General features: G+C 42.5%; 1 protein-coding gene across 1 annotated transcript in view; it reads left to right on the forward strand.

Annotated features, from left to right (window-relative positions):
- Positions 1 to 26,075, forward strand: part of LOC111233835 (contactin-associated protein-like 2) — a 36,850-nt gene extending 10,775 nt beyond the window's left edge. Inside the window, exons 3-25 of the mRNA XM_022761739.1 lie at positions 646 to 839; positions 2,657 to 2,804; positions 6,005 to 6,208; positions 6,368 to 6,552; positions 8,145 to 8,288; positions 9,672 to 9,933; positions 10,086 to 10,235; positions 12,482 to 12,644; positions 12,781 to 12,887; positions 12,970 to 13,089; positions 13,457 to 13,572; positions 14,986 to 15,070; positions 15,223 to 15,379; positions 16,290 to 16,417; positions 16,535 to 16,705; positions 17,226 to 17,444; positions 18,963 to 19,199; positions 19,397 to 19,630; positions 19,742 to 19,875; positions 20,244 to 20,337; positions 22,070 to 22,300; positions 22,410 to 22,484; positions 25,493 to 26,075. Coding sequence (XP_022617460.1) covers positions 646 to 839; positions 2,657 to 2,804; positions 6,005 to 6,208; positions 6,368 to 6,552; positions 8,145 to 8,288; positions 9,672 to 9,933; positions 10,086 to 10,235; positions 12,482 to 12,644; positions 12,781 to 12,887; positions 12,970 to 13,089; positions 13,457 to 13,572; positions 14,986 to 15,070; positions 15,223 to 15,379; positions 16,290 to 16,417; positions 16,535 to 16,705; positions 17,226 to 17,444; positions 18,963 to 19,199; positions 19,397 to 19,630; positions 19,742 to 19,875; positions 20,244 to 20,337; positions 22,070 to 22,300; positions 22,410 to 22,484; positions 25,493 to 25,692 — 3,758 coding nt within the window. The 3' untranslated portion in view covers positions 25,693 to 26,075. The remainder of the gene's footprint in view (positions 1 to 645; positions 840 to 2,656; positions 2,805 to 6,004; positions 6,209 to 6,367; positions 6,553 to 8,144; positions 8,289 to 9,671; positions 9,934 to 10,085; positions 10,236 to 12,481; positions 12,645 to 12,780; positions 12,888 to 12,969; positions 13,090 to 13,456; positions 13,573 to 14,985; positions 15,071 to 15,222; positions 15,380 to 16,289; positions 16,418 to 16,534; positions 16,706 to 17,225; positions 17,445 to 18,962; positions 19,200 to 19,396; positions 19,631 to 19,741; positions 19,876 to 20,243; positions 20,338 to 22,069; positions 22,301 to 22,409; positions 22,485 to 25,492) is intronic.
- The last annotated feature ends 448 nt before the right edge of the window (positions 26,076 to 26,523 follow it).

Consider the following 26,523-nt stretch of genomic DNA (forward strand, 5'->3'; position numbering starts at 1 on the left):
TCCATAAATATAGATTTATTCTCTTCCAATCAGGAGTCATGAAGAACAAACAGGTTGAATCTATAGTAAACAATATCATCATCATAACAAAATACTGTAGTCTATACATAAATGTTGTTTCACTAAATCCTCTCATTGTGTAAAGCACTAAAAATATATATTTTTTAATTTAACAATTGTATAGAAATGTCAAAAGCTCCTATGCCAGGAAACTAAACTCTCTATAAATGTCTGAATAGAAGTTATTCTGATCTCTTGCTCAGTTCCTTATTTTTATTGAATTATTATTTGAATGACTCAACTTTCTCTATTTGTATTTTTCTTTCATGTAATCTCATTTCAGCATTTCAGTCCTGTTGGTTTTGTTTCTGTGGTTAGGAAAGGAGGATTTATTCTCCATTAGTTATAAAGTTAAAAAAGAAATCCTAGTGTCAGTGCAGTCAGATAGTTTTCCTAAGTCCTGATGAATTCTCCTTCAGATCTTTTCTTGACCTCATGATGTTTTCCATCGAGGTCGAGGAGACTGACTGATATATTCTTGACTTCCTGTGATGACATCACCGACAGAGCTGGAGTCTCTTAAAGAAACAGTACACACGCATCTCTGCTCTTCTTCCTTTTACCTTTCTCCCACCTTACACCTAGGTGATGGAGGCTGGTCGCCCCTGGACACGGACCGTTACCAGTGGTTACAGATGGACCTGGGTGCTAGGAAGCAGGTGGTTGCCATAGCGACTCAGGGTCGCTACAGTAGCTCCGACTGGACCAGGAAGTATCGGCTGCTTTACAGTGACACGCCGAAAAACTGGAGGCCTTATCTACAGGATGGAAACATCTGGGTGAGGAAGAATCTCATGTTTTCATCAAATCTTAACTTCTTTTGTGGCCTTTTAAAACCACATGCCACAACCACATGAGTGCAGCGTAGTCTTACAGTGACAGTGGCAGTTTCTCAGCCCTCTGTTGTGGAAAGATGTCCATAAATGATTATGAAGTACTTCAGTTGTAACTTCAGATTTTGCGCAATTTCAACCAATTTAAACGTAGAAATTCTTTTTGTGATTGGTGTTACAGAGTTTAAAAAACATATAAACAAACTGTAGACTGAAAAGATAGGCTCAAGTAAAGTACAGAGCTAACAGAAACATCAACCTTCTAATTTGCATAAATAATATCGTTGTCAATTCAACATGGTTTAGAATATTAGGTTTACATTGAGGGAAAAAAAGAAATCTGAAATTTCAAGAATCAAGTCAGAATATTACAAGAATAAAGTAGTAATTTTGAGAAAAAAATCATATTATTGTTGTATATAAATATAATATAAATGTAAAGTTGTAATATTTCAAGAAAAAAGTCATAATATCATAAGAATGAAGTCGTATTATTACGAGAATTAAAAATGTACAATTTTGAGAGAGAAAAAAAAACATAATTTTTAGGAATATTACATCAACCACTCAAACAGGTGAAAGGACAGTCAGTGTCAGCCTGAGCTGTTTGTCTGACTAGCAATAGAATAGACTCATTTTCTCAATCTTTTCAATGTCCTGATCAGGATGATGATGATGATGATGATGATGATGATGATGATGATGATGATGATGATGATGAGCCAAAAGATGAAGTTTCTCCTTATTAGTGAAACCTCTGCTAAAGTAGAACTTCACATGATGCTCCACGTTCGTCATATTAAAGTTCCCCTCTAAAACAAAACACACCCTAAAATGACTTTATTCTCACAATATTATGACTTTTTTCTTGAACTATTATGATTTTATTCTCTTTTTTTCTCAATGTTGCTCATTGTGACACATTCATATAAATATACTTTATAAACAATCGTTTATTACTTTTCTGAAATATAAAAAGAAACATAGCAAAATGTGACAGTATCAATATCAAAACCACACTGCATATCACATTACCAATAACAAGAAAAAAGAAGAAGAAAAACAGTATAAAAGCACAATTGTACAGCATTAGATCAGTTTATTATATATATTAGTGGGCTCCAACTGGAGATTTGAGTTCCTTCCATACGTTCATCCAGTTATTTTTATTAAATAAAAAGAGATACGACCTCAGACAGTGAAGAGAGACAATGTGCAGTTTCAAGTTAAAATAAAATGTTGTTGAATGTGTGTTGTACCACTGATACTGACTAAATGAAATAACAAATATGTGGCATTTAACTGTGCCACAAGCCTGTAAATAAAGGGAGTGAGAACCCAGAGTGTTCTGTCTGTATTTCTATCTATTATTGATTTTTTAAATGAAATGTAATCTAGCACTTCCATTATTATTTTTATTCACCAGATAAATGTATAATTAATGGTTTGGAATAGGGTTTCTAAATTTAATCCATGGAGTTTAAGGTAAAAGGTTGACAATTAGAAAACTTTTATTTCTATTCACGCCTTGTGTTGACTGAAAGGGCAGGATCTAAATGCCTCACTCAGCTTGTGTCTGATTGGCCAGAGGGCCCACACATCTCCTCCTATCAAATCTCATGAACAAAAAGTATTATTTTAGAAAATAAATTAAATTGTTCAATTTTCTGTTATTGATATTTCTAGTTTTGAGTGTTGAACTGATGAGCGTCGCATGGACCTGTCTGCCAGAAAACTGCAGCGTGTTTGTTTTTGTGTCTCAGACGTTCGAGGGGAACGTGAACAGTGAGGGCGTGGTCCGCCACGAGCTGCAGCACGCCATCCTGGCTCGCTACATCCGCTTCATCCCGCTGGACTGGAGCAGGGAGGGACGCATCGGAGTCCGTCTGGAGCTCTACGGCTGCTCGTACTGTGAGTAGAGAGGACAAACCGATTGAACCAACCTCAGCTGTTCTACAGCGGCACTCCACATTTACAGGCAACATGTTTCCTGCTATTAGAAGGACTGAACAGACAGGGAGGCGTTAATTAGTTTATTAAAACAATCTAATTACACATCTAACTGCTCCCAAAAAAAGCTAATTAAAATCATTAAATATGTTTTTTAAAAGGAATAAAATACCAGTTTTCCTATAAACTGTGGCTCTACAGGTAAGAGGCACCTTCACAGGAGGAGTGTGGGGAGAAGAGTCAGGGTAGCACTTCACAATAGCACTAAGGATATATAAATGGTTTATAATTAGGTTATTAATTCAGTTGTTCACACTTGAAATCATAAATAAACAATTATAAACATGTTATAACCGTTTTCATACATTGATGCAGCTCACTATTTGGCAGGATCAAGGTAATGCTTTCTACTCATGAATCTTACTAATGACTTACTACCATTTATAACTAGTAAAAAAGGACCCTTGTTTGTAGCGTGTAAAACACATCATCATTTATTAATGTGCTACCAGTTTAAATAGCAACTCATTGATAAATGATGATGTGTTTCACCCTTTTACCAGTTATAAATGTTTGTAAATGATAAATAAATGGTTGTAAAGATGAGATGAAGAAACATGAAGATGATGGAGGGAGAATCACAGAGATGTGAACAGGGGGACAAAGGATGGGTGAGCAGTTCACCAGGTAAAGGAAGGTTCCCACCTGTCTTCTACCTGGATGCTGAAGTCCTGAAGAAGAGACCAATCAGTGAAAAGCATCTGCATGTTGATCTCCACTGAGCAGAACAATCTGATCAACAGCTGGGATTAGAGTGAGGACGGCTGCTGAGAGCAGGTCGAGGTTACCAACACTGCCAAGACCTTAGAGGATGAATCTGCTCATGTGATGTGATCATGTGATCTGCCAGATGAAAGTGTTTGACCATTAAGAATCTGACGGTGCTTCATTGCCAGTAACTGAGCAAACATGATGAAGCGGCAGCTACAAATGCTGATGATGGAGAAAACAAAGAAAGCTGAGTAACTGATGAGATATGAGGCTGAACCGTACAGGTGTTATGAAGTTTGATCTCTGAAAACCTCAGATCATGAAACCAGGAGAATGTGGGCGTAAGAGGAATCTGTGGTGAACCAGCTGTTGTAACTTGGTCTTTCACCTTCTGAGGTGATCTGTGGTGAAAGTGTATGAACTTCAGTACCGGACTGAGGAGAGGCAGAGGACACTGTCCAGGAAAGAGTCATGTCTCCGGGGTCTCACAGTAGAGTCACAGATGCTCCATTTCTATCTGTACAGATCAAATGAGATCTAAAGAGGCCAAAACTCCAGCAGCACTTGGAGTAAACAGAAGAACTGTATTAGAATGGCATGTTTAGGTGAAGTTGTACCAGAAACCTCCACTTTGCTTCTGATCAGATGAGACCAAATGTACGTCATGTGTTTGATGTGAACATTAACTGAAACTCCTCATGCTGCTACACGATTGGCTGATTGGATACTTACATGAATAAGGAGGTGCAGGTGTACAGGTGTTCCTCATACAGTGCTCGTTAGGTGAAGCGAGTGGTGAGCGGAGCTGTACGCAGCCCTGCAGCGTGAGCCTGTGAGGCTGAGCTCAGGGCGAAGAAAAACTTTGGCTACGCCGGAAGTGGAAATGATGAATTGATGATGAAGCTGAATGATCTTTTCACTCCTTAATAATGGACTGAAGACAGTATTGATTAACACATGTGTTCTCATGTGTGCTCATGTTGTTTAAATATTGCCAATGTAATGCGTTCCACAGACCAAACAAACAGTAAAACAAAACGTAATTATTCAAATCTCCTGACATGGCACCGGGGATTTCATGGTTACTGTCCTTGTGTACGAAACAAATCTAGGACACTATAATGAACCTGGTGCAGCAGCAGGCACAGCCACCAGATGTGACAGGTCTGGATCCCAGGGCCAGTATTCACAAAGCGTTTTATCTTATCACTAGTACTCCTTAAGTCAGGCTAAAAGTTTCTAACTAAAAGTTTCCTCCTAAGTCCTCTTCACAAAGCTGCTGACACCAACTTTTAGTAAGGAAAAGGAAAAACTCCTAAGTTAAGAGTCTGTTGCTAACACTCTGTTGCTATGGCTGACGTCAATTTTCCCTCTCAGGAACCACAGCGATTGGTTGTTGAAAGACCAGTGTGTGGCCGGTGAAAACACAGGCGCAACATCCTGCAGTAATAATAAAACAACACTGAGAAATAAATGAATACAAATGAAATAATAACAGATCAGCTGCTGTTTACTAAAGTAGTGCATTCTCCAAAATGCATCTTTATGATCAGGTTTGTGTCGACCCAGGAGAATTTAATTTTACTATAAAATCTTTGGTAAATTTTCTCTCTCAAAAAAACAACGAACCTGTCCTAGACAACCTGACTAAAGCTAACTGACAGCCTATTAGCCACAGTCTGATGCAGCTGTACCTGTTGTAATGTAGCTGTGGTCCCAGCTGTGGATTGAGGTGTGAACATTTCCCCTGTCCCCCACCAGGTGACATCCAGCCAGAATATGAGCCTTTCAAACAGCTGATCAGGTCACTCTCCATTCAGATCCATGACTCGTGTGTAGATCCTGAACACTGTACAACAACGTCTACAACTGTACAGGCGGCATCAATACAACCTGTGTGTTGATGGTGTGATTTTGTTTTCCTGTTTACAAACACCTCCTCGTCTTGTGATGGTGAAATCAGTTTTACATGTGTTCCATCTCTGGCACCGATCACAGCAGGTAGACCGACCATGAAGCTGCTTTATTTCTCTGTAGTTGTTGAACATCTAAGGTAAATCATATGAATTGTCCTACGACGTCAGAGCGCGTTTATTGTTTGGTGAATAGATCAGTCTTTCTCTGTTGCCAAGTAACGCAGTGTTGCCAAACACTTCATCTCCGCGCTGATCGGGTTGTTTCAGTTGGAGATGTTATTGCACCTTCACAAACTCCACAACGATCATTATTCCCCCCGTGATTGAGTCGTATCTTTTAGGTAATTCAGGGTTTCCAGAACACTGTGACGTGGAATGACAGCAGCCCTTTAAGACTCTTTGTGATTTGGTCTCTCTACCTTCTCCCAGACTTAGGAGATACTTACAATTTCTTTTTTTTCCTCCATTTTGCAGGGGCAGACGTGATCAGCTTTGACGGCCAAGGCATCATCTCCTACCGCTTCCGGAGTAAGAAGATGAAGATTGTGAAGGACATCATCTCTCTGAAGTTTAGGACCACAGCTAGAGACGGGGTCCTGCTCCATGGAGAGGGACAACAGGGGGACTACATTTCCCTGGAGCTCCGCAGGGCGAGACTGCAGCTCAGCATCAACTTAGGTATCCTCCTGTAAAGTCTGTGTGGTGTCAAGGACAGCAGAGACGGTCCACTCAGCTGTAATGAAACGCTCAGGACTGTGTTGTCTCATGTTGTCAGAGGAGACATGATAAACCTTTACAGCCTGTTCCTGTCTATGTGATTCACTTACTTCTTTCCAGGCAGTAACCAGTATGGCTCCATCCAGGGTCACACCTCTGTGACCAGTGGGAGCTTACTGGACGACGACCACTGGCACTCGGTCGTCATAGAGCGTTACCGCAGGAACGTCAACTTCACCCTGGACCACCACACTCAGCAGTTTAGGACCAATGGAGAGTTTGACCACCTGGACCTGGACTATGAGGTAAAGACTCTGTCAGGCCCTTTCACCATGTCAAGTAACAGTGGTATAAACACTAGTGGTGTGAACTGACTGAAGAGGTCTGTTGAGCTGAGCAGTAACAAACCAATGTCCACCATGTCATGCAGTACCTGTACCTGAAGGCCTAGGAGTTAAAGCTCCATACAGTCTAAAGGCAGATGTCCATGTGTAGTTTGATTATAAAGCAGGTCTAGGTTCTATATTAATACTGTGAAAGTATCAAAGCCTCAGTCCACAGAGAAATGCACACAGCCTGTATTCAGAAACTGAGCCTTAAAACCAGCCGTCAGGACTTCTGGAACTTTGTGATGTCACAACAAAGCAGTCACCACAGCATCATGATTGCTCATCATTTCACTCTGACTTCTTCCACACTATGCTGGCTAACTTTCAGGATGCCGCTTGCATGTGAAAACTGTGTACATCCAGTCTAGTGTGTCCTGTTTGTCTTTGTAAAGATCTGAAACACCTGAAAACTGGGAAAATGTCTTTTCTTTGTCACCTGGTTCAAGTCACTACTTTACTTATGCTCTTTTTTTCCTGTACACACTAAAATCATCTTCTCAGTGTGGGCAGTGTCACAAACAGAGAGACACAAATGGGTTTCAAATGTATCCATTTTTGTATGGATGGACTCAAACTGTCAGGCCCTGATTTGTGATATAAGAGTTAGGTTCAGTTGTAGTGAAATCTGATAATAGCCAATCAATACTGCTGACTCGACAACTACTGCTGCTGCTGCTTCAGTATGTGTGAGGAGGAGGATGGAGACAGTCTGTCTGTGTGTTCTCCGTACCTCACTACTACTTTGTCCTTGATGAATAGATAGATAGATAGATAGATAGATAGATAGATAGATAGATAGATAGATAGATAGATAGATAGATAGATAGATAGATAGATGACTTTATTAAAGTACAGGGGTGAGAGTGTAAGGGTGTTTTGGATGATTCACAGAGATGCATTATATAGTCTGATTGCAGGAAAGACTTCCCTAACCTAAGACAGGCAGATCTCATGATTTAATCAATATAAAATAAAAAAATAAATATTAAAGCTGGAAGCTTTAATTAAAGGTTGTGGTTGTGGTATCTAGTGGTCATTAGAGGAACTGCAGTTTGTGGTTGTTAAGTGTTGGCTTCATTTTTCAGGCTTGGAGGTTGATGCTTAGTTCACACATGAAAACTCTCAGTAACACCAGTCTGACCAGCTGAAAGAGCCTCTGCTGCCCCTGCCAGTACTGTATAATATCAGTTTAATTTTTCATTCAGTATTTTAATTGGGTGTAATGCTGCATTTCCTGTTTGGCTGGATAATGTAATTTGGATGTAGGATTAAGTTTGCGGGTGATTCACGTGTCCTTTTCCCAAGAAGTGGCCAAAAGGTTTTTGTACAGATAAAACCAAAAACATTTCATTTAAGCATCAGTTGGCCTAGTATGTGACTTATGATGTAAAGTACATAGGAAATGAGTATTAGCACTACTATCAGCACAAAAGAAAGGAAGAATTCCTGACAGGAAGTGTTTGTGTTTTGTCCTTTGGTCCATGTTGTCCACTCTGCTGTGCCCTCAGATCAGTTTCGGAGGTGTGGCCGTGTCAGCGAAGCCGAGCTCAGGAGGCAGAGAGAACTTTGTGGGCTGCATGGAGGGAATCACCTACAACGGAGACAACATCACTAACCTGGTCCGCAGGAAGAAGGTGGACACGTCCAGCTTTGTAAGAAAGCTCCCTCTGGCTCTGAGCATGTGTGGTTTTACAGTCACCTGGCTTACGTTTGATTCCTTTTCTGTCACGTGTGTCTGAGTGCATCTGAAAGGGATGTGTGTCAGTCTGACCTCTGTTAGAGACTGTTGTGTTATTTTGCTGCAGAGACTTCCAGAGTCAGGTGATGCCATATATGCCATGATAGAGAAGCTTTTTTGACAAAGATCTTCTCCCCCTGTCCTTCAGCTGTCCATCATGATCTATAATGGCTCAGACCTGCTCCTTAGCTTCTGCGGGTTTTGAAATGGTTTAGTTATCTGGATGTTCAGCACTGACTCAGCACAAGCTGTAGTCATCTATGACCACAGATGTAGACAGTGCAAAAGACCTTGTCGTAACATTTTCCTTCCCTGCTTTATCATTTCTTATACATGTATAATCTGTGCGGCGAGGTCAGTACATTTTTTCATAAGACTGAACAAGCCTGCTGTTCATAACTAAGGCTGGACCGAAACAGCGGGGCCAGCCCTATAATATTGAATGTGACTGACTGATTGACTGGCTAACTGACTGACTGACTGACTGACTGACTGACTGATGATATTTCCACCACTGGTCAGCAGCGTGCCAAGCCGCAGTCTACCAAGCTGCTCTGGTTTACCGGCTGCTCGGGAACTGCAGGGAAGAGGAGGAGCGCTTCCAATACACTGAGGATCTCCTCCATTACAGCAAATAAACTACTTTCATTACATGTGTGATTATTACTGAAGGAGGCAGAGGAATAACTAAACACAAGACACACTGAGCAGAGAGAGCAGGAGAGAGAGAGAAGTCATCGCTAATGAGGCTTCCTACTAACGACTATGACCAACTCTACATATCAAACAGAGGGAGTTAGACATAAAGACCTGTCTCTAATAAAAGTCTGTGACGTTCTGGAGTTGAAGTAAATAAAGACTAAACTGTTGTGGATCCAGACGGAGGCTGTGCTCTGTGTGAGAGACTGAATAGCAAAGATAGTCTGTCTCGGGCCCCATGATTCACCTGGGGTTTAGTACTTGCTGTGGCGGCGCGGGTTCGAGTCTGGCCTGTGGCCCTTTGCTGTGTGTGTAATAACCTTAAAAAAAGAAGGATAGTCAGTTTCTTCTAACTTTCTTCTCAGTCTTTGTCTTTCATTTATGTGTTTGGTGATTTTGTCAGATGACGTCACAGTTATAAAGTCAGGATTTGACCACAGGTCCAGACATAGACTACGTTTAGACCTAGTCTTGCAATTAAAAGTTTCACTCTCAAAATGAAACCTGACTGAGGAATAGTCCAGTGATAAGTCACCTACAGTACATGATTGAAATCTACCTCTATAATTCCATCACTCTTCTCTCTCTCCCTCTGTAGCGTAACCTGACATTCTCCTGCAGCGAGTCCAACTCCTTCCCCGTCTTCTTCAACTCCACATCCTTCCTGCGGCTGCCGGGTCAGAGTGACAGCGACACTCTGTCAGTCAGCCTGTCTTTCAGGACATGGAACCCCAATGGGCTGCTGATGTTCACAGCGCTGGCCGACGGCTGGGTGGAGGTGGGACTGTTGGAAGGGAAGGTCAACATCTACGTGAATGTGACACAGCAGAAGAGCATACGTTACATTGATATCTCATCAGGTGAGCCCAGCTCATTGGTCATCAGAATGGAAGTTCAGGAGCCTTCAATTAGTGTGATCAGTCATCACATTTAGCCCCTTTTTACCTTGTTGTCAGTTTTACCCTGTTCATAGTTCCATAGTTCATAGACTGAAATGTGTTTTTCCTCTCAGGCTCGGGTCTGAATGACGGCCAGTGGCACAGTGTCCATCTGAATGCACTGGAGTTCTATGCAATGCTGACAGTGGATGGAGATGAAGCATCTACAGTCAGAACAGTCATGCCCCTCCACATCCAGACTGGAGGAACCTACTACTTCGGAGGTGACTACTCAAAAAGATAACTAATCATCCAATGTAACTTTGTATTATTCAAGTTTTGGCAGTGCAGGGTATTTGTGTTTTCAGCTAGTGAGTCACATAAAACAATCACCTTAGTTTCTTTTAGTCAAGTCAAAGTTGTTTTAAGTGTTTCACACTCTTATGTCATACACATGTTGAGGTGCATTTTACAGTTAATTCCTGGCCTTGAAGGACATCCTCTCCCAGGTGGCTGTGACGTCCAGGGTTTCCCATACCCATCTTGCTTGGATATGTGGCACATTGTTATTGTGATGTCATCTATGAACCCTCGGAGCGCAGGCTGGGTGATACCTGACTCATACATAGGGCCTGAATCATTTCAGTCACTGATGCTGCCTTCAGAGAGACTTCTGGGTCTGCTCCATCCACTTGAACTCAGTCATTCAGCCTGATGCTCCTTCTCTGTGTTCCACCAATGAATGTGGTCTGTCATCACCATCCCTGCACAGAAGACAGTCTCAGTCCAGACTGTTCTGGTCTGTGGTTCCCTGATGGTGGAACAAGCTACTGAACACTATCAGAGCAGGAGCGTCTCTCTCTCCTCAAGAATCTGTTGAAGACTCCTCTCTTCAGAGAGACCTCCTCTCCTAACACCTCTAACACCCTAACATGTCTAACAAGCTCTTACTGTAACTCTACCTGCACTTCTTCACCTGATCTCCTTCACTTACTAAATAGATGTAGTACTTACTACTTACACCAAGCTCTCCCACTGCACTGAAGCTTTAGTGATATTGCTTACTTGTTAGTCACTTTGGATAAGAGAGTCTGACAGAAGAGTAAATGTTGTTTTATTCACCGCACACACTCCATAAAAACTCAGATACCGATACCGCCCTACTTTTGTTCCACACCAGCTATTATCAAGGACACTGTGGTCATGTCTCTGTATTTGGAGAATTTGGTGCTATAGAAACCCGGTGGGATGTTGATACTCCACACGTTAAACTTGGTGGATGCTTTGTGGATGTTTAGAAGGTTGATCCTAGTATTTTAGACTCTATAAAGTATATTTAAATATGTCCATTAAGCCATTGAATAAAACTAAGGATTTGTCATTTCCCCACCTGAATTTTATTCCTTGCAATGTGGAGATGGCTTTAAAACAATATTTAGACCTCTCTGTTTCAAAATAGAGTTTACAGAAAATATAGACTCATATGTAAACACACAGTGTGTAACTTCTGCCTCTAGGAGTCTCTCAATCAGAAGAAGAACAAAAGATGGCGTCAGGTGACGTCTTGAAATAGTGTGGCATCATGGGAGTTGTTGTCTTCACCACCATTACTGTAAGCTCCTCCCGGTTTGGATTCCTTCAGTGTCAGTGGTTCAGGAAATCAAACAGACCTGGTGATTTTAACCATTAAAAACACTGAATGAAGCAGTTTGACATTTAAAGTCAGTGTTTGAGCGACACTGTACGGAGGACAGAGACTCAGGGAAGAGCTGGAGCTGAGATTGATGCTAACCTTTGTTCTGATTGTTTCTCTGATAATTTATGAAGCAGACGTTCAGCAGGTTTTTACCAGCAGCTGAATGATCCACAGAGGTGTCCTCCTCTCCATAACAAACACACCAGGGGATTAAAACCAGTAGAAACACTGAATAAAGCAGTTTGACTTTGAAAGAGATTCAGCAACGCTCTTCAGTGACACAGGACAGGACGTCTCCAGCAGCTGGGAACTGAGCTGTCTAACATTTCCTCAGCTTGTTTCTCTGATAACTTCAGATCCAGACGTCCGACGACTAAAATCCTTCATCTGGTTCAAATATAAAGCTGAAAACCACCAAGGTGTAAAAAGTGTATGTGGCTTCAAACTAGATAAAAGTCAATGTTAAGCTTCTGTCAGACAAACACACTGACACACTGAACATGATCATAGAGGATATGATGTCACTGACAGGCGACCAATGAAACATTACCATGATTAAAATCACAGATTCCTCTGGTTTGAGAATCGATGGAAACATTTGTGATAATATAAGAACACAACTCGACCACATATAGAACATAGGTCTATATGTTTTTAGACATTTAATGTGGAAAAGTTACATCCTGTTTGTTGTGTTTGGTGTCTGGTGTCTGGTGTCAACATTGTTCCTAGGGCAGCTGCTTGACCTCATGACCTCAGTATTTCTAAACTCCTGACAAACTGTTTCTCCAGTGGTTGTAATAATGACCTTTAACTTCCTCTGCTTGTCTCCAGGTTACTTCATGCACACTAACACCCGATCAGCTCAGCGCCCCTTCCAGGGCTGCATGCAGATGATCCACATAGACGACCATCTAGCTGACCTCAGGGCTGTAGAGCAGGGTCTCATTGGGACCTTTGAAAATGTCAGCCTGGACATGTGCGCCATCATAGACAGGTAAATGACTCAGTCCAGATTATAAGAGTTGTAGTTCTGGGGCCTCAGTGCAAATATTGTGGGTTAGGAACTGGTCCCTGTTGTCTTCTCCCTGTATATGATGATGTTTCTGTCCACTGCTCGTGTGTCTTGTCAGGTGTGTTCCCAACCACTGTGAGCACGGCGGTCGCTGCTCTCAGACCTGGGACACATTCAGCTGCAACTGTAATGGCACTGGATACACCGGAGCTACCTGCCATACCTGTAAGTTTACACACACACACACACACTTAAGTACACGCACTGTTGTGCATCTACTGAGCTGTGCGTGGTGTGTCCTCTGCAGCAATGTACCAGCAGTCCTGTGAGGAGTACAAGCACCAGGGGAAGAGCTCGGGGAGCTACTGGATCGACCCAGACGGCAGTGGATCTATTGCCCCCTTCAGAGTCACCTGTGACATGACAGGTGAGGTGTCACTGTGAGAGCGCTGAAGGGCTCACCTCTTTAATTCTCTCACCTGTCCCTGGGTAAGTCACTAACAAAGTCTGTTTCCCAGAAGAATGGGTGCTCGCTCCAGATTGTGGCACAAACATGAGCTCTACTGTCGACACTTATAGTGTACATACTCCACACACCACAGTAGAACAGAGTTGAATAGAACACATTGGATAGAATAGAATAGAATAGAATAGAATATATTGGATAGAATAGAATAGAACTTGCGGGTCTTTAAGGTCTTGCAGCACCTTGCAGATAACAGCAGAGAGAAGAGATGATGATGAGGATGAGTTGCTGAAGAAGCTGACTGATGGTTTGTTTTCTGGTGTTTTAGAGGAGAAGGTGTGGACCACACTGAAGAACAACCTGTCTCCTCAGACCTCAGTCACCAGAGCAGACCAGGAGGGGAAGGCAGCGCTGCAGATCACTTACAACGTGACCGATGAACAGGTACACAATGAGCGTCGCTCTCTGACCTGCTTCACCTGCTGCACACTTTGTTGCGGTCAGACTGGAGCAGCTGGAGTTCACTGGTGCTAATGGAAAGCCCCTTTTCCACTGGTCAAGAAACTTGCTGAGACCTCACACCTAACATCAGGCTTTTGTCAGCAATGGAGAAGAGAACAGTAAACATTCACTCCTGGGTCACATGACTCAAAGTTTCTGTGCTCTACTGGCACACATGGTAAATTCAGCATAATGTCTGTTTCCATCACGCAACAGCAAGTCATGTTAACTCAGCACTCTGCTGCTCTTAGTCTCTGTTGGTAACATGAATACTGTTTCGCCTGCTGGTTATTTCAGTGACAGTATCTGAAGTCATGGTGATGATGGGCCAGTTCACAGCTGACGGGTAATGAACTGTGAAAGTGTTCTTCCTCTATAAAAAATAATGTGTTGTTGTAACAAAAGTTTTCTTGTGAAAAATAGAATGATTCATTATTTACTCTCATAAAATGACACATGAAAAGAAGACGTCTCTGTACGGAACGCGGATTGGTCCAAAACTTTTATTTTGACATTCACGTAGGGGTGGGCGATATGACGATATTAGATCGTGAAGGATTACAACGTGAAGACGATCTTTCAAACTGCAGAGATCGTGGGATCGTCTAGGGCACATTCTATAAATTGCAGTTCTATGCTGATGCACCGACGCACCAGACGTATTGACGTCGTCAACCTGACCGACCAATCATAGCGAATTACGGGCAGTGACGCACTTTCCTACCCGCCTCCTTGTTTGTGTGTGTAGCGGTAGCACATGGAGAGCGATGGCTGAAAGCCAAACGGAGTTGGTCGCTAAAAAAATTCCACCACCATTATATGGAATTGGTTTGGATTTTCCGCAACTGATCAAGCGCAAGCAAATGTAATCTGCAAAGTTTGCACAGAAACCGTTCGCACGTCGGGTGGTAACACGACGAACCAGAATGTTGTTGTTGCTTACCTTAAACTTTACGTTGTTTGCACATGCAGGCAAAACTGCGACTATTTGAAATAAAATCTGTTAAGAAAGGTTCTTTGGTCTAAATTGTCTGTTTTTCTTTTTCCAATTTAAGATCGTGATAAAATCGAAATCGTGATTTTATTTTTAAAAAATCGTGATATGATATTTTTGCCATATTGCCCACCCTACATTCACGTTAACACGTCAGTTTCGAACGTCTTAAGGCGTTTGGACCATCACTGCTTCCATGCTACTGGTTGGCATCAATATACCCTGCCCTTTCGACAGAGGGGCTACGTTTCATATACTTTGGGCTGTATGTATGCCTATGTTGCATATTTGACATATTAACACAAACGTTGAAATAGACATTTTGGGCTAATCCGAGCTCTGTGTCTCATCCCTGTGTCCAGGTGCTGTCCATCACTGGCAATGCAGAGTACTGTGAACAGTACGTAGCCTACGCCTGCCGCATGTCTCGTCTGCTCAACACTCCAGGTAACGTGAACTGTCTCAGCTTCCTCTGCAGTCACCAACAAACCCACATCTGGCTCTGGTGTGATACAGCTGTGCTGGGTTCAGAGTCAATGAGCAGGATAGGACTCATTCTGATGAAGGAAACTGACTCCAGGTCTCTGGTTTGATCCCAGATGGCGTCCCGTTCACCTGGTGGGTAGGACGAGCCAATGAGAGGCATTCCTACTGGGGGGGTTCAGGACCGGGGATACAGAAGTGTTCCTGTGGCATCGAACACAACTGCACTGACCCCAAATACTACTGCAACTGCGACGCTGACCAGAGGACCTGGTGAGTGGACGCAGCAGCTCAGCTGGTTAATGTCGCAGAGTTTATATGTTCAACTGTTGAACCTGAGGTCACTGCAGCAGCAATGAGCTCGTTAGCACTGTTACTGCATGAGGAGTAATATTGACTACATGACATGAAAAGCAGGATTCTGTTTTAGTCCTTACTACTGTGTGTTGCTTGTTTCCACTGTATATGTATAAGTCTATATGTTTTCCAGTCCAGAGGTTAGACACAACTCTCTGTAGATTCATGACTAAATCTATGTGAACGAACAAAACCAGAAATACACGTGCACATTCTTTTCATCAGAATTATAAAGCTGTGCGTTCGCATGGTTCCACTTCGGCCACATGTGCACAAGCCTCACTTCACTATCAAAATTAGCCATGAATGGATGAAGACACTCCCTTAATCAATCAGTTTGTATAAAAAAAATACTGTCTGTGTCACAAGAGAAAAACACCTTAACATTTTATTATTATTTCTTATTATTTCAACTCATGAAAAATGGGACGTTTTTACTCCTGAAATCGTAGAGTTTTGTCAGAGAAGTAAAATAGTTATAAAGGAGAATATTATAGAATATTAGCAACAGGTCAAATGTTTTAATTAATTTGTTCAATGAAGAAAAACAATTAGCGCTCTGCAAGATATGAAATGATCATATAATCAAGAAATGATTGTGTTGTAGATTTATTTACTTACAACTGTTGTTTATGTGCAGACTTTAATAATGCAATAGACAATTTAACAGACAGGTTAGCTGTGTTTACTTCCAATGAGTGGTTATAATTATGAATACACTTTATTTGGACATACTGTGTACTGTATAAGAAAACAAAAGACTGACAGGTGTTTTGCTCCGTGTGTGTGTGTGTGTGTGTGTGTGTGTGTATGTGTGTCTGTGCAGGAGGGAAGATGCAGGCCTGTTGGTGTATAAAGACCATTTGCCAGTCAGTCAGGTGGTGGTTGGTGATACAGGCAGAGCTGGATCTGAGGCCAAGCTGACCGTAGGACCACTCAAATGCCAGGGGGACCGTGAGTGTCAACCACACACAAACACACACACACACACACACAATAATCTTTCCAGAGACTATGAGATGAGATATTTCATCAGCATGAGTATTTATGTTCTGCTGCTGTTGTCTGAAGGGAACTACTGGAACGCAGCCTCCTTCTCCAGCCCCGCCTCCTCCCTCCACTTCCCCTCCTTCAGAGGTGAAACCAGCACCGACATCTCCTTCTACTTTAAGACCTCCTCCACTCATGGAGTGTTTCTGGAGAACCTGGGAACCACTGACTTCCTCCGCATTGAACTCAGAGGTGTGTCTGTGTGTGTTCACTGTACATAACTCATTAATTAAACCTCTTGTTCTAGTCAAACAGGAGCATATTTTTATTTAACCAGGTTAACTGTGTTAATTGACTAGATATATAACCAGGTTAGTTCACTTAAAATAAGGCTTTATTTGGCCAGGTTCTTAAAAAGATTAGTTCTTACCAAACATCCAGGGATGAAAAATGAAGGGTAACATCACTACTCGACTTCACACAAGTGGAGTCAGGTACTGCCAAGATGACGATGGTGGAGCAGCTCACTCTGAGTTCAAAACCGCTATTCAGAAACCTGTGTGTGACATCACAGTCTACGGTTCTTACTGATGAAAGGGGAGTTATGAAGAAATGTAAGAAATGTGTTTTTTTTTACTGCGATGTTCAAGCAGAAGTTTTAAATGCCTTGAGCCCTGAACTGAAAAAGCCATGTTGACTGAAAAAATTCAATTCAAAAGGAGAAATCATTGCGAGATCTTAAAATGTTTCTGATGTGCAATTTTTATCCCAGGAGGCTCGGTGGTCGTCTTCTCCTTCGACGTGGGCAGTGAGCGGATGGAGCTCAGTGTCCGCTCACCGGCGCCTCTCAACGATGACCAGTGGCATCGCGTGGAGGCTGAGAAGAACATCAAGGAGGCGGTGCTGCAGCTTAATGGACAGTACAGAGAGGTCAGACCCACCCCCCCACAGGGACACACAAAACTGGAGTTCTACAGTGAGCTATACATTGGTAAGACACACACACACACACACACACACACACACACACACACACACACACACACACACATTAGATGTACTGTACTGTGATGTCATACAGTACATGTCACTTTATCAATGACTGGTGACCATCTGAACATAAAGTAAAAAACTCATGGTCATCTGATACTTCCTGAGTTCCTGAATGCACCACACAGTGCACAGAAAGGCGGAGGTGAAATGATGGAGGAAAGCAAACATGGCCACTGAGAAACCGAAGGAACCACACAGTCCCATCTGATCAGGATCAGAGGAGGCGGATGCCGGAGTACCTGGATCAGGAGGAGACTCTGGACAAGGCCCTGACAGGAAGACAGATGAACAAACTCAGACAGACAACTGTATTTGTGTCTGTGCCACTGTATACAGCACAAGCAACATTTGAATGTATACATATGGTCATAATGATGATATGTATACAGTGTGACATAATTCATCAGTGTAGCCCAGTTCACCACTGCTGTGTTTCATGCAGTGATAGGGTACAGCACTAACTCCATCATCATTCTGCTCAATATTCTATGAGCTCATATAGACATTTATTATTTACTAGCCATTAAAAGCACTGAAGTCTACGAAGCCCCTGTAGTTGACATTGTATTTAATGTACAGCTGAACCATATGTAAGTCCATGATGACGACGTCCACAGTGTAGAGTTAAATTTGATTCAGATTCCACAGTCTCATTCATCCCATTCATCTGTGGTTATATACAGTCATATGGCAGCAGAAAGCAAAAAGCATGTTTTTATAAACCGGCGCCGGTTGAGCTGACAGCCCAATGCGACTGCAGTTACCAGGTGTGTTACTCCTGAGACACGTATTTCAAAGAACTGAGCATTTATAACAAATGGTTGTAGAGTCAATAACATAAAATATCACCATTTTTTAATATTAACATTAATATTCTTTATAATATTAAAAAATCACTGCTCTGCTTACTGTACATTATAATTTGGCATTTGACACATAAACCTTTGAACTGCTGTTTAGTGGCATACAATACAGTATTATCACTATCGTATATTGTGATATTTCGGCTACACTGTATCGACATTAAGTTTCGGATATCGCGCAAACCTGGTCTAGAAGAAATGTTGTGCGTGCAGCATTAAACTTCATTCATGTCTTTTCTTCTATTGAAGTTAGCATGCTAACCAGCTACCTCCTGTCCCGTCACTTTCTGATACCGAGTCAATTTAGTCTCCCGTCTGTACTGAAGACGTAGCTGCTCAGAGGACATATTACAACCTCTTGTATTGTAAACACAAAGATGGCTGAAGCTTTTGGCAAGACTGGTAAGTAAACAGCTGCTAATGTTAATGTTAGCTATGTAGCGGGAGCAAAAACTCCTTTATGCGCTAAAATCGTCCAGACGAGAAAGAGGGGGTGTCAGAAGGCTGACAACAGAGGTAGAAGAATATGACTCAAACACCTGTTGATGAATAAACTCTGGACTTCACCGTAATGCTATGCTTCAATTTCCCAGGTGCCTCGAGTGGTCAGAGGGGTTTCCTGGGCTGCATGCGGGCTCTGATGATAAATGGTGTGACCTTTGACCTGGAGGAGAGGGCAAGGGTGACTCCAGGTGTGAGTCCGGGTTGCCAGGGCCACTGCAGCAGCTACGGGATGCACTGCAGGAACGGAGGGAAGTGTGTGGAGCAGTACAACGGATACTCCTGCGACTGCTCCCTCACCGCGTACGACGGAGCCTTCTGCACCGATGGTACGACCTCAATGCTGAACAAGATCTGATTAGATCACAGCAGGTTAATTAGATGATGTCATCGTTCGTTAGGTTAGATGCAGCAAAGAGTGATCAACACCTTTCTTCTTCTGCTGCTGTTTCTGTCTGTGTGTGTGTGTGTGTGTGTGTGTGTGTGTGTGTGTGTGTGTGTGTGTGTGTGTGTGTGTGTGTGTTAGATGTTGGCGGCTACTTTGAGACAGGAACCTTGGTGCGTTACGACTTCCCGTTCGAGGCGGGGCCTTTTGTGTCGCGGGAAGTAAAGAGCCTATCAGGTGTCAGTGTTCCTAGTGAGGCCAACCTGACTCAGGAGGAGCTGGTGTTCAGCTTCAGCACCTCCAGCACCCCCAGCATCCTGGTCTACGTCAGTTCCAGGACTCAGGATTACCTCGCTGTGGTGCTCAGGCATAACGGTGGGCTCACCAACATCCTATCTAATTTATTTCTTAATCATTTATATAATTGATATATTCTATGAACTGCTGTTGCATTGTTATCCTGTGTCTGTCCGTGTGTGTTTCCAGGCACCCTCCAGATCCGCTACAGTCTCGGGGGGCTGACAGAACCTTACACCATAGACGTCGACCACCGTAACTTAGCCAACGGACAGCCGCACTCTGTCAACATAACAAGGAACCTAAGAGAGATACGACTACAGGTTAGTACTTCCCGCCACTGCTGCAGTATCTGGCCATGTTACACCAAACACTGTCACTGCAGATATGTAGGAAACTGGGTGTGGTTAGCTTAGCTTAGCATAAAGACTGGAAGCAGGGTGAAAAAGGCTCTGTCCAAAGTTCAACAATACTCCAACAACACGTCTAATTCTCACTAATAAACATCATGTATCTCGTTAGCTGATGGACTGAAGAAATAGTCCCAGTGAAAACTGTCCAGTGTGGCTCAACTGTTTGAATGTACTCAGGTCAAAACCTGGACAAGTAAAACCAGTGAGATTCTAGGTGTTAATGACAGATTCAAGTTATCAGCTGAATTTGTCACTCTTCCTCTGTCCATGTTCTCCAGCTCGACCACTACCCGGTCTCCACGTACACCCTGCCTGAGGCCTCCGACACCCAGTTCAACTTGATCAAAAGCATCTTTCTCGGAAAGGTCTTTGGTAAGTGTGTGTGTGTGTGTGTGTGTGTGTCTGTGTGTGTGTGAGTTTATTTTACTACTCTTGTGGGATCCAGACAGCTCTGTGGGGACCAGAATGTTGAACCTCACAAGTGGAAATGGCTGTTTGAAGACCAGGTTTTAGGGTTCAGGTTGTGTGTGTGTGTGTGTGTGTGTGTGTGTGTGTGTGTGTGTGTGTGTGTGTGTGTGTGATTTTAATCCTGTCAGACAGTGTATGTGTTTGAATCTTCTCCTAACACCTCTAACACTCTAACATGTCTTACTACCACGTACACTGCGCTTCTTTAACTGATCTCCTTCACATATTAAATAGATATACTACTTACACCAAGGTCTCCTTCTGCACTGAAACTTGTGTGATGTTGCTGACTTGGATAAAAGCTTCTGCCACATGAGTAAATGTAAATGTAAATGTAGTGAGTATTATCCATGTTATCTATCTGTCCATCCCTGGAATCCACATTAAATATGCAGGAGGTAGAAGGGTTCTATATTAATACTGTGAAAGTATCAAAGCCTCAGTCCACAGAGAAATGCTCACAGCCTGTGTTCAGAAACTGAGACTTAAAACCAGCCGTCAGGACTTCTGGAACTTTGTGATGTCACAACAAAGCAGTCACTGCTCACAGCCACACCCCAAGTCCCACCCGCCTGGACCCACCATCCAACCTTGCAGGATTTGGGCTCCCTGAGTGTTTTACCTGAAATCTGCTGTATTTTTATTGGATCACTCAGAAAAGAGAGGAGGCTCTGAGCCTCTCTTCTGATTGGCTCACTGACCTGTTGTTGCTGGAGCTCCAGAGAGAAGCCTGAGAGAGGAGATGTAAAACGACATTGAGATGGTTATTGGTTCTTAAAACCACAAATATATCTTCTAATGGATCAACACTTCAAATAAAACACAGGAGAAGAGAAAATATGAAGCTTTAAATTAAATGTTTGACTCAGTCAAAAGCCAAACACACTTGTGTCATACAGAGTTGTGTACAACTCATTATCCCCTGAATTTGACCATATAAAGGTAAAAGTCTGACAGATGTCAGATACACTTGTCCATCTCTCCATGGTACATCAGGACAGTATGAGGTCTGACCCAGACAGATAAATATGAATCTGAATTAATCCCATGTGAACCACAGTTTGCAATTGGTGTGGGTTGGACGCCGTCTGCTGGCTGAGAGATGAACCTCTTCCATCTTTTACAGTAGCTTTGCTACACTTTAAACTATTTTACATACAATAAAATAAATTCTTCTAATAATGTAAAGTATCATTTGAAGATATTGATTTATTTTTATTCATCAGCACCGGCGACAGTCAGAGCCAGAAGCATACTGTTTTCGGGTTGTCCATCTGGCCCATTCTCGTGGACATGATATAACACCTTCACGGAACTTCTTCAAATTTGGCACAAACGTTCACTTGGATTCAAGGGTGAACTGATTAGATTTTAGTGGTCAAAGGTCAAAGGTCGGTGTGCCCTCACAAAACACTTCTTAGCCATTACTCAAGACTCAAGACAGCAATTATGACAAAATTTCACACAGATGGTTCATATTTTAATGACTCTGGATAAACAGAATGTAACCTGAAACTAGTCTGAGTGGAGGAGGCAGACAAACACCAGGAGGTGAATCTAGTTTGTTTTATAAATTATGATATAAACAGATGTGTTGAGAACACTCACTCACTGCGTGATCTGCTCTGTCCTGTAGAGACCGGACAGATCGACCCCATCCTGATCGAGCGCTACAACACTCCAGGCTTTGTGGGCTGTCTGTCAAGAGTTCAGTTTAACAGCGTATCTCCACTGAAAGCTGCATTGCGCTCGGGTCTGGCAGCGCCCGTCACCACCCACGGCATTCTAGTCCCATCCAACTGTGGAGCCTCACCCCTGACCATCTCCCCCATGGCCTCAGCCAGTGACCCCTGGCACATGGAGTTTGGTAAAGACACAGTTTCAAGGAACATGAGGACATGTCAAATCAGAATCTAACAGAATGCGGAGTTTATATCAGAATTCAAACACATAACAGATGTTTACTTTGTCCACAGCTGGAGCTGTTTTCCCCTTCAATGAGGACAAAGCCAGTGGTGATGGAGTGGATCGCAACTCTGCTATAATTGGAGGTAAAACTTGTCTAACTTCCAGCTACCAGACACCCCACACAGAATACTGTTTCCATCAGCAGAGGCAGATCTTTTAGTCTGACAGTCAGAGAGGAGCAGACACAGAGGTAACCTTGAAACAGAACTGAACATCCATCAAAAAGCTAACAGCATACAGCTGGACAAAGAAACAAAGGAAAATGCTTAATTGCAGACAACTTCAAAGTCTGAAGCTACAGGAGAGAGAGATTCATCAGAACAAGGTCAAATTGTTGTTCTGTGTGGAGAGGCAGGATGCTGAGTCAGCACTGCTGCGGAGTGCACTCTGCTGTGCTGCTTTCAGAGTTCAGTCAGTTTCTTTTTATGCCAGAGAAGGAGGCATATTGTTTTCAGGTTGTCCACGTCTGTCCGTTCTTCAACTTTGGCACAAATGTTTACTTGGACTCAAGGATGAACTCATTAGACTAGATAGATGGTGGTTAAAGATCAAAGGTCAAGGTCAGTGTGACCTCACAAAACACTTTTTAGCCATTACTCAGCAATTATGACAAAATTTCACACAAATGGTTCATGGTCTGAGTGGAGGAGGGATACAACCACGAGGAGTTGATTCTAGTTTTCTAAAGTTATTTTTTGGGTAATTTTTGACTTAAAAAATCTGCCCAAAAAATATCTTTTAAAAACTTGCAATAAACAGTTGAAGGTCTTGCTGAAGTTTTTCCTCTCTCCATGTACCTTGGCAGTAGGTGAGGTTGTGCCAAAAACTTCTACTTCTACAATAGTTATTTGCTTTTAATGTAATACAGACAGTAGGTGTGTTTCCATTTACCTGCTAAATGCTCAATTTGCGAACTTAAAAACAAATAATAAAAACACGTGCATTTCTCGAAAAAATAAAAAAAAAATGTTACTATTCAACAAATAATATTTCGCAAAATTAAAATGGAAATACTTTTTTTTACATTCAACTTGTGCTGCCTGCTGTATCAGGCCGCAGGGAGCCATTTCCAACTGAGAGGCAGATGATGGAAATAGCTAAGATTTTTGGCTGAGGACTTAATGTCATTTGTTAATTCACCTAGGTTTTCTATGATTTGAGTTCTTTTTGCGGATGGACCAAGTACAATGACCTCAAGTTTTCTGACATCCAGTATTTTATTCCGGTAAGACAGTTGTGGAGGATTGTTATGTTGAACCTAGTCACCAGGTCTGATTGATAGATAAAGTTGTGTGTCATCGGCATAGCAGTGAAACTGGACATTATATTTACGGATGATGTCGCCAAGAGGGAGCATATAAATGGAAAATAAAATGGGACCCAAGATTGAACCTTGGGGGACACTATAGAGTGAGTTCCTGCTCACTTGTCCAGTCTGTCAAGGAGTATGTTATGATCTACTGTGTAGAAAGAAGCGCTGAGGTCTAAAAGAACTAAGATGCAGCAATCACCTGCATCTTCAGCCAATAAATAGTCATTGCAAACTTTCAGAAGAGCTGTCTCAGTGCCAAGGTACTGGTCTGGAATATTATCGTTGGATTATTATATTATAATTATATATATTATATTATTATTTGTTAAATGTCCTAGTAACTGTTTGGACACAACTTTTTCTAGGCTTTTAGACAAAAATGGACGTTTAGAGACGGGTCTGTAGCTCTGCAGAGTGGCGGGATCCAAGTTGGTAGTTGCGGTCCAGCCAAAGACTGACTGACTGACTGATGATATTTCCACCACTGGTCAGCGGAGTGCTGAGCTGAAGTCTACCAAGCTGCTCTGGTTTCCCTGCTCAGAAACTACAAGGAAAAGGAGGAGCGCTTCCAGTAGAAGGTTGTGCCGATGAATGATGATAACAGTGATCGACGATCATCAGATCCATTGCAGATTGCTCATGTCTTTGCAAATGTCAAGGCAATATTTGACTTGTTTTCCCAGTAATGTAGTTACTTATTATTTGTAGTATTAAAGTGATATTAAATTTAATTTGCCCCACCACAGTTTTGCGTATATAATCCCATATTTCTGACGCTTGCAACACGCGCACACACACACACTTCAATCAGATGATTGTTATGAAGCTGTTTGTTGTGTGGGAGCTGCGGTGAATTGAGAGTGGAGGAAATGGACACAGTTCATTTTCAGTTTCTGATTCTGCTTCTCTTTATTGTGTTGAATAGAACTTCTGGACAGTCAATGAGAGAGACACATTATATGTGATGACATTAATATAGCCATGAAATGTATTTGTCATCTTACTGTCACACTGCTGTCGCTAAAGTTATCCATCAAAGAGAGAGAGAGAGCGATATGAGACAGCATAGCGGGACACATTCGGTTTTTTGGTCACTCCTCTTTCTCTCTCACTCATAGGGTAACGTAACGCCCACCGCACTACCACCACTACGATCATATTGGCTATCGGCAATTTCACAGGGTGATGACAGGACAATCAGACATGGTTAACATCGTACAACCACTTTAGTAAACTGAGCCTCGCCTCCATTACAGCAATAAACTACTTTCATTACATAAGTCCGGCCTGTGGCCCTTTGCTGCGTGTCATCCTCTCTCTTTCTCTCTCTCTCTCTCTCACTATGACTGTAATAAAGGCAAAAGCCTGAAAAAACAACTGTAAGCAAAGAAAGATATTGTGCCTCTTCTACCTTTCTCTGTGAGTGATCATGTTACAGTAAATCACAGCTCAGTCTTTGTCTTTCATTTATGTCTTTGGTGATTTTGTCAGACGGTGTCACAGTTATAAAATCAGGATTTGACCACAGGTCAAGACATAGATTACGTTTAGACCTAGTCTTGCAGGGAACAGATCCAGAGGGCAAGATGAAGACTTGTTCAACCATCTCAATGAGTGTGAACAGAGAAACTGGTGTAAATGAGCTGAGGGAGGAAACAGGAAGTGCTCCGTGAGTTATGGAATGTGACCTACAGTCTCTTAGGGACTAACAGTCAGGACAAGTCGCCTCTGCTGCGTCAGTACTGACCACTCTTAACTGCTCACCTGTTGTGTTTCCAGGCATCATCTCCATGGTGATCTTCACTGTCCTCTGCATCATGGTGTTCGTGATCCGCCACATGTTCCGTCATAAAGGCTCCTACCACACTAACGAGGCCAAGGGGGCGGAGTCAGCAGACTGCGCCGACGCTGCGATCATCGTCAACGACCCCGCCTTCACCGAGACCATCGACGAGAGCAAGAAGGAGTGGTTCATCTGAGGCCGCCGCTGCGACACGGACAGCTGACGTTAGGATGTATGTTAGTTTTCTCAGCATAGGGCGTATTAGTGAGGTGACACCCCCCCCCCCCTCCTCCCCGGGGGAATCTGGAGAATGTGCCGAGCGGTTTATTTAAAAACTTTATGGACAGCGGACACCATGGCATCGCAGCGTGGGTTTTAAAGCACAGGGCGCAGCACTGCCTGGCAGAGCCCATGTGGAGGTGTGGAGCGGTTTGTTTTAACTTTATTTACAACGGACAGGGTGACAGGCTTCAGGTGGTGTAGAGGACAGTGCCATGATGAGTGAGTTTGTTCATCAGGTTTTACTTTTTTTTTTACCATACATATGTATACATTTTTTTTTATCTGAGTTCAGTTTAATTTGTGCAATTTGTTCATTTATTTATATTTATTATTTAAGTCATATATTTTTTTAAGGTTTTTACATTATTTATTTATTTTTATAAGTTCATAACTTTATGCCTCTGTATGACATGCTGGTATTTCAGATTAGACAATGATGCATTAATGGTAATAATTATTAATCCATGAATCCCAATAATTCTCCACCTCTGTAGCAACGCTCAATAACTCCAGCTTTTTTATATTAAATCTCATGTTTAATCATTTGCTTTATTTTCTATTCATGTCAGTAAAGTTTAATTTCAGCCTGAAGACGTGTGAGTGTGTGTGTGTGTGTGTGTGTGTGTGTGTGTGTGTGTGTGTTTGTGTTTGTGTGTGTGTGTGTGCGTGTGCGTGTGCGCGTGCGTGCGTGCGTGTGTTTGTGTACTGGCCTGCCTGTAAAGGAGATGTAGCCATGACGTTGTCT

Source organism: Seriola dumerili, unplaced genomic scaffold (assembly GCF_002260705.1).
Source record: "Seriola dumerili isolate Sdu_G_001 unplaced genomic scaffold, Sdu_1.0 BDQW01000432.1, whole genome shotgun sequence".
NCBI lineage: Eukaryota > Metazoa > Chordata > Actinopteri > Carangiformes > Carangidae > Seriola > Seriola dumerili.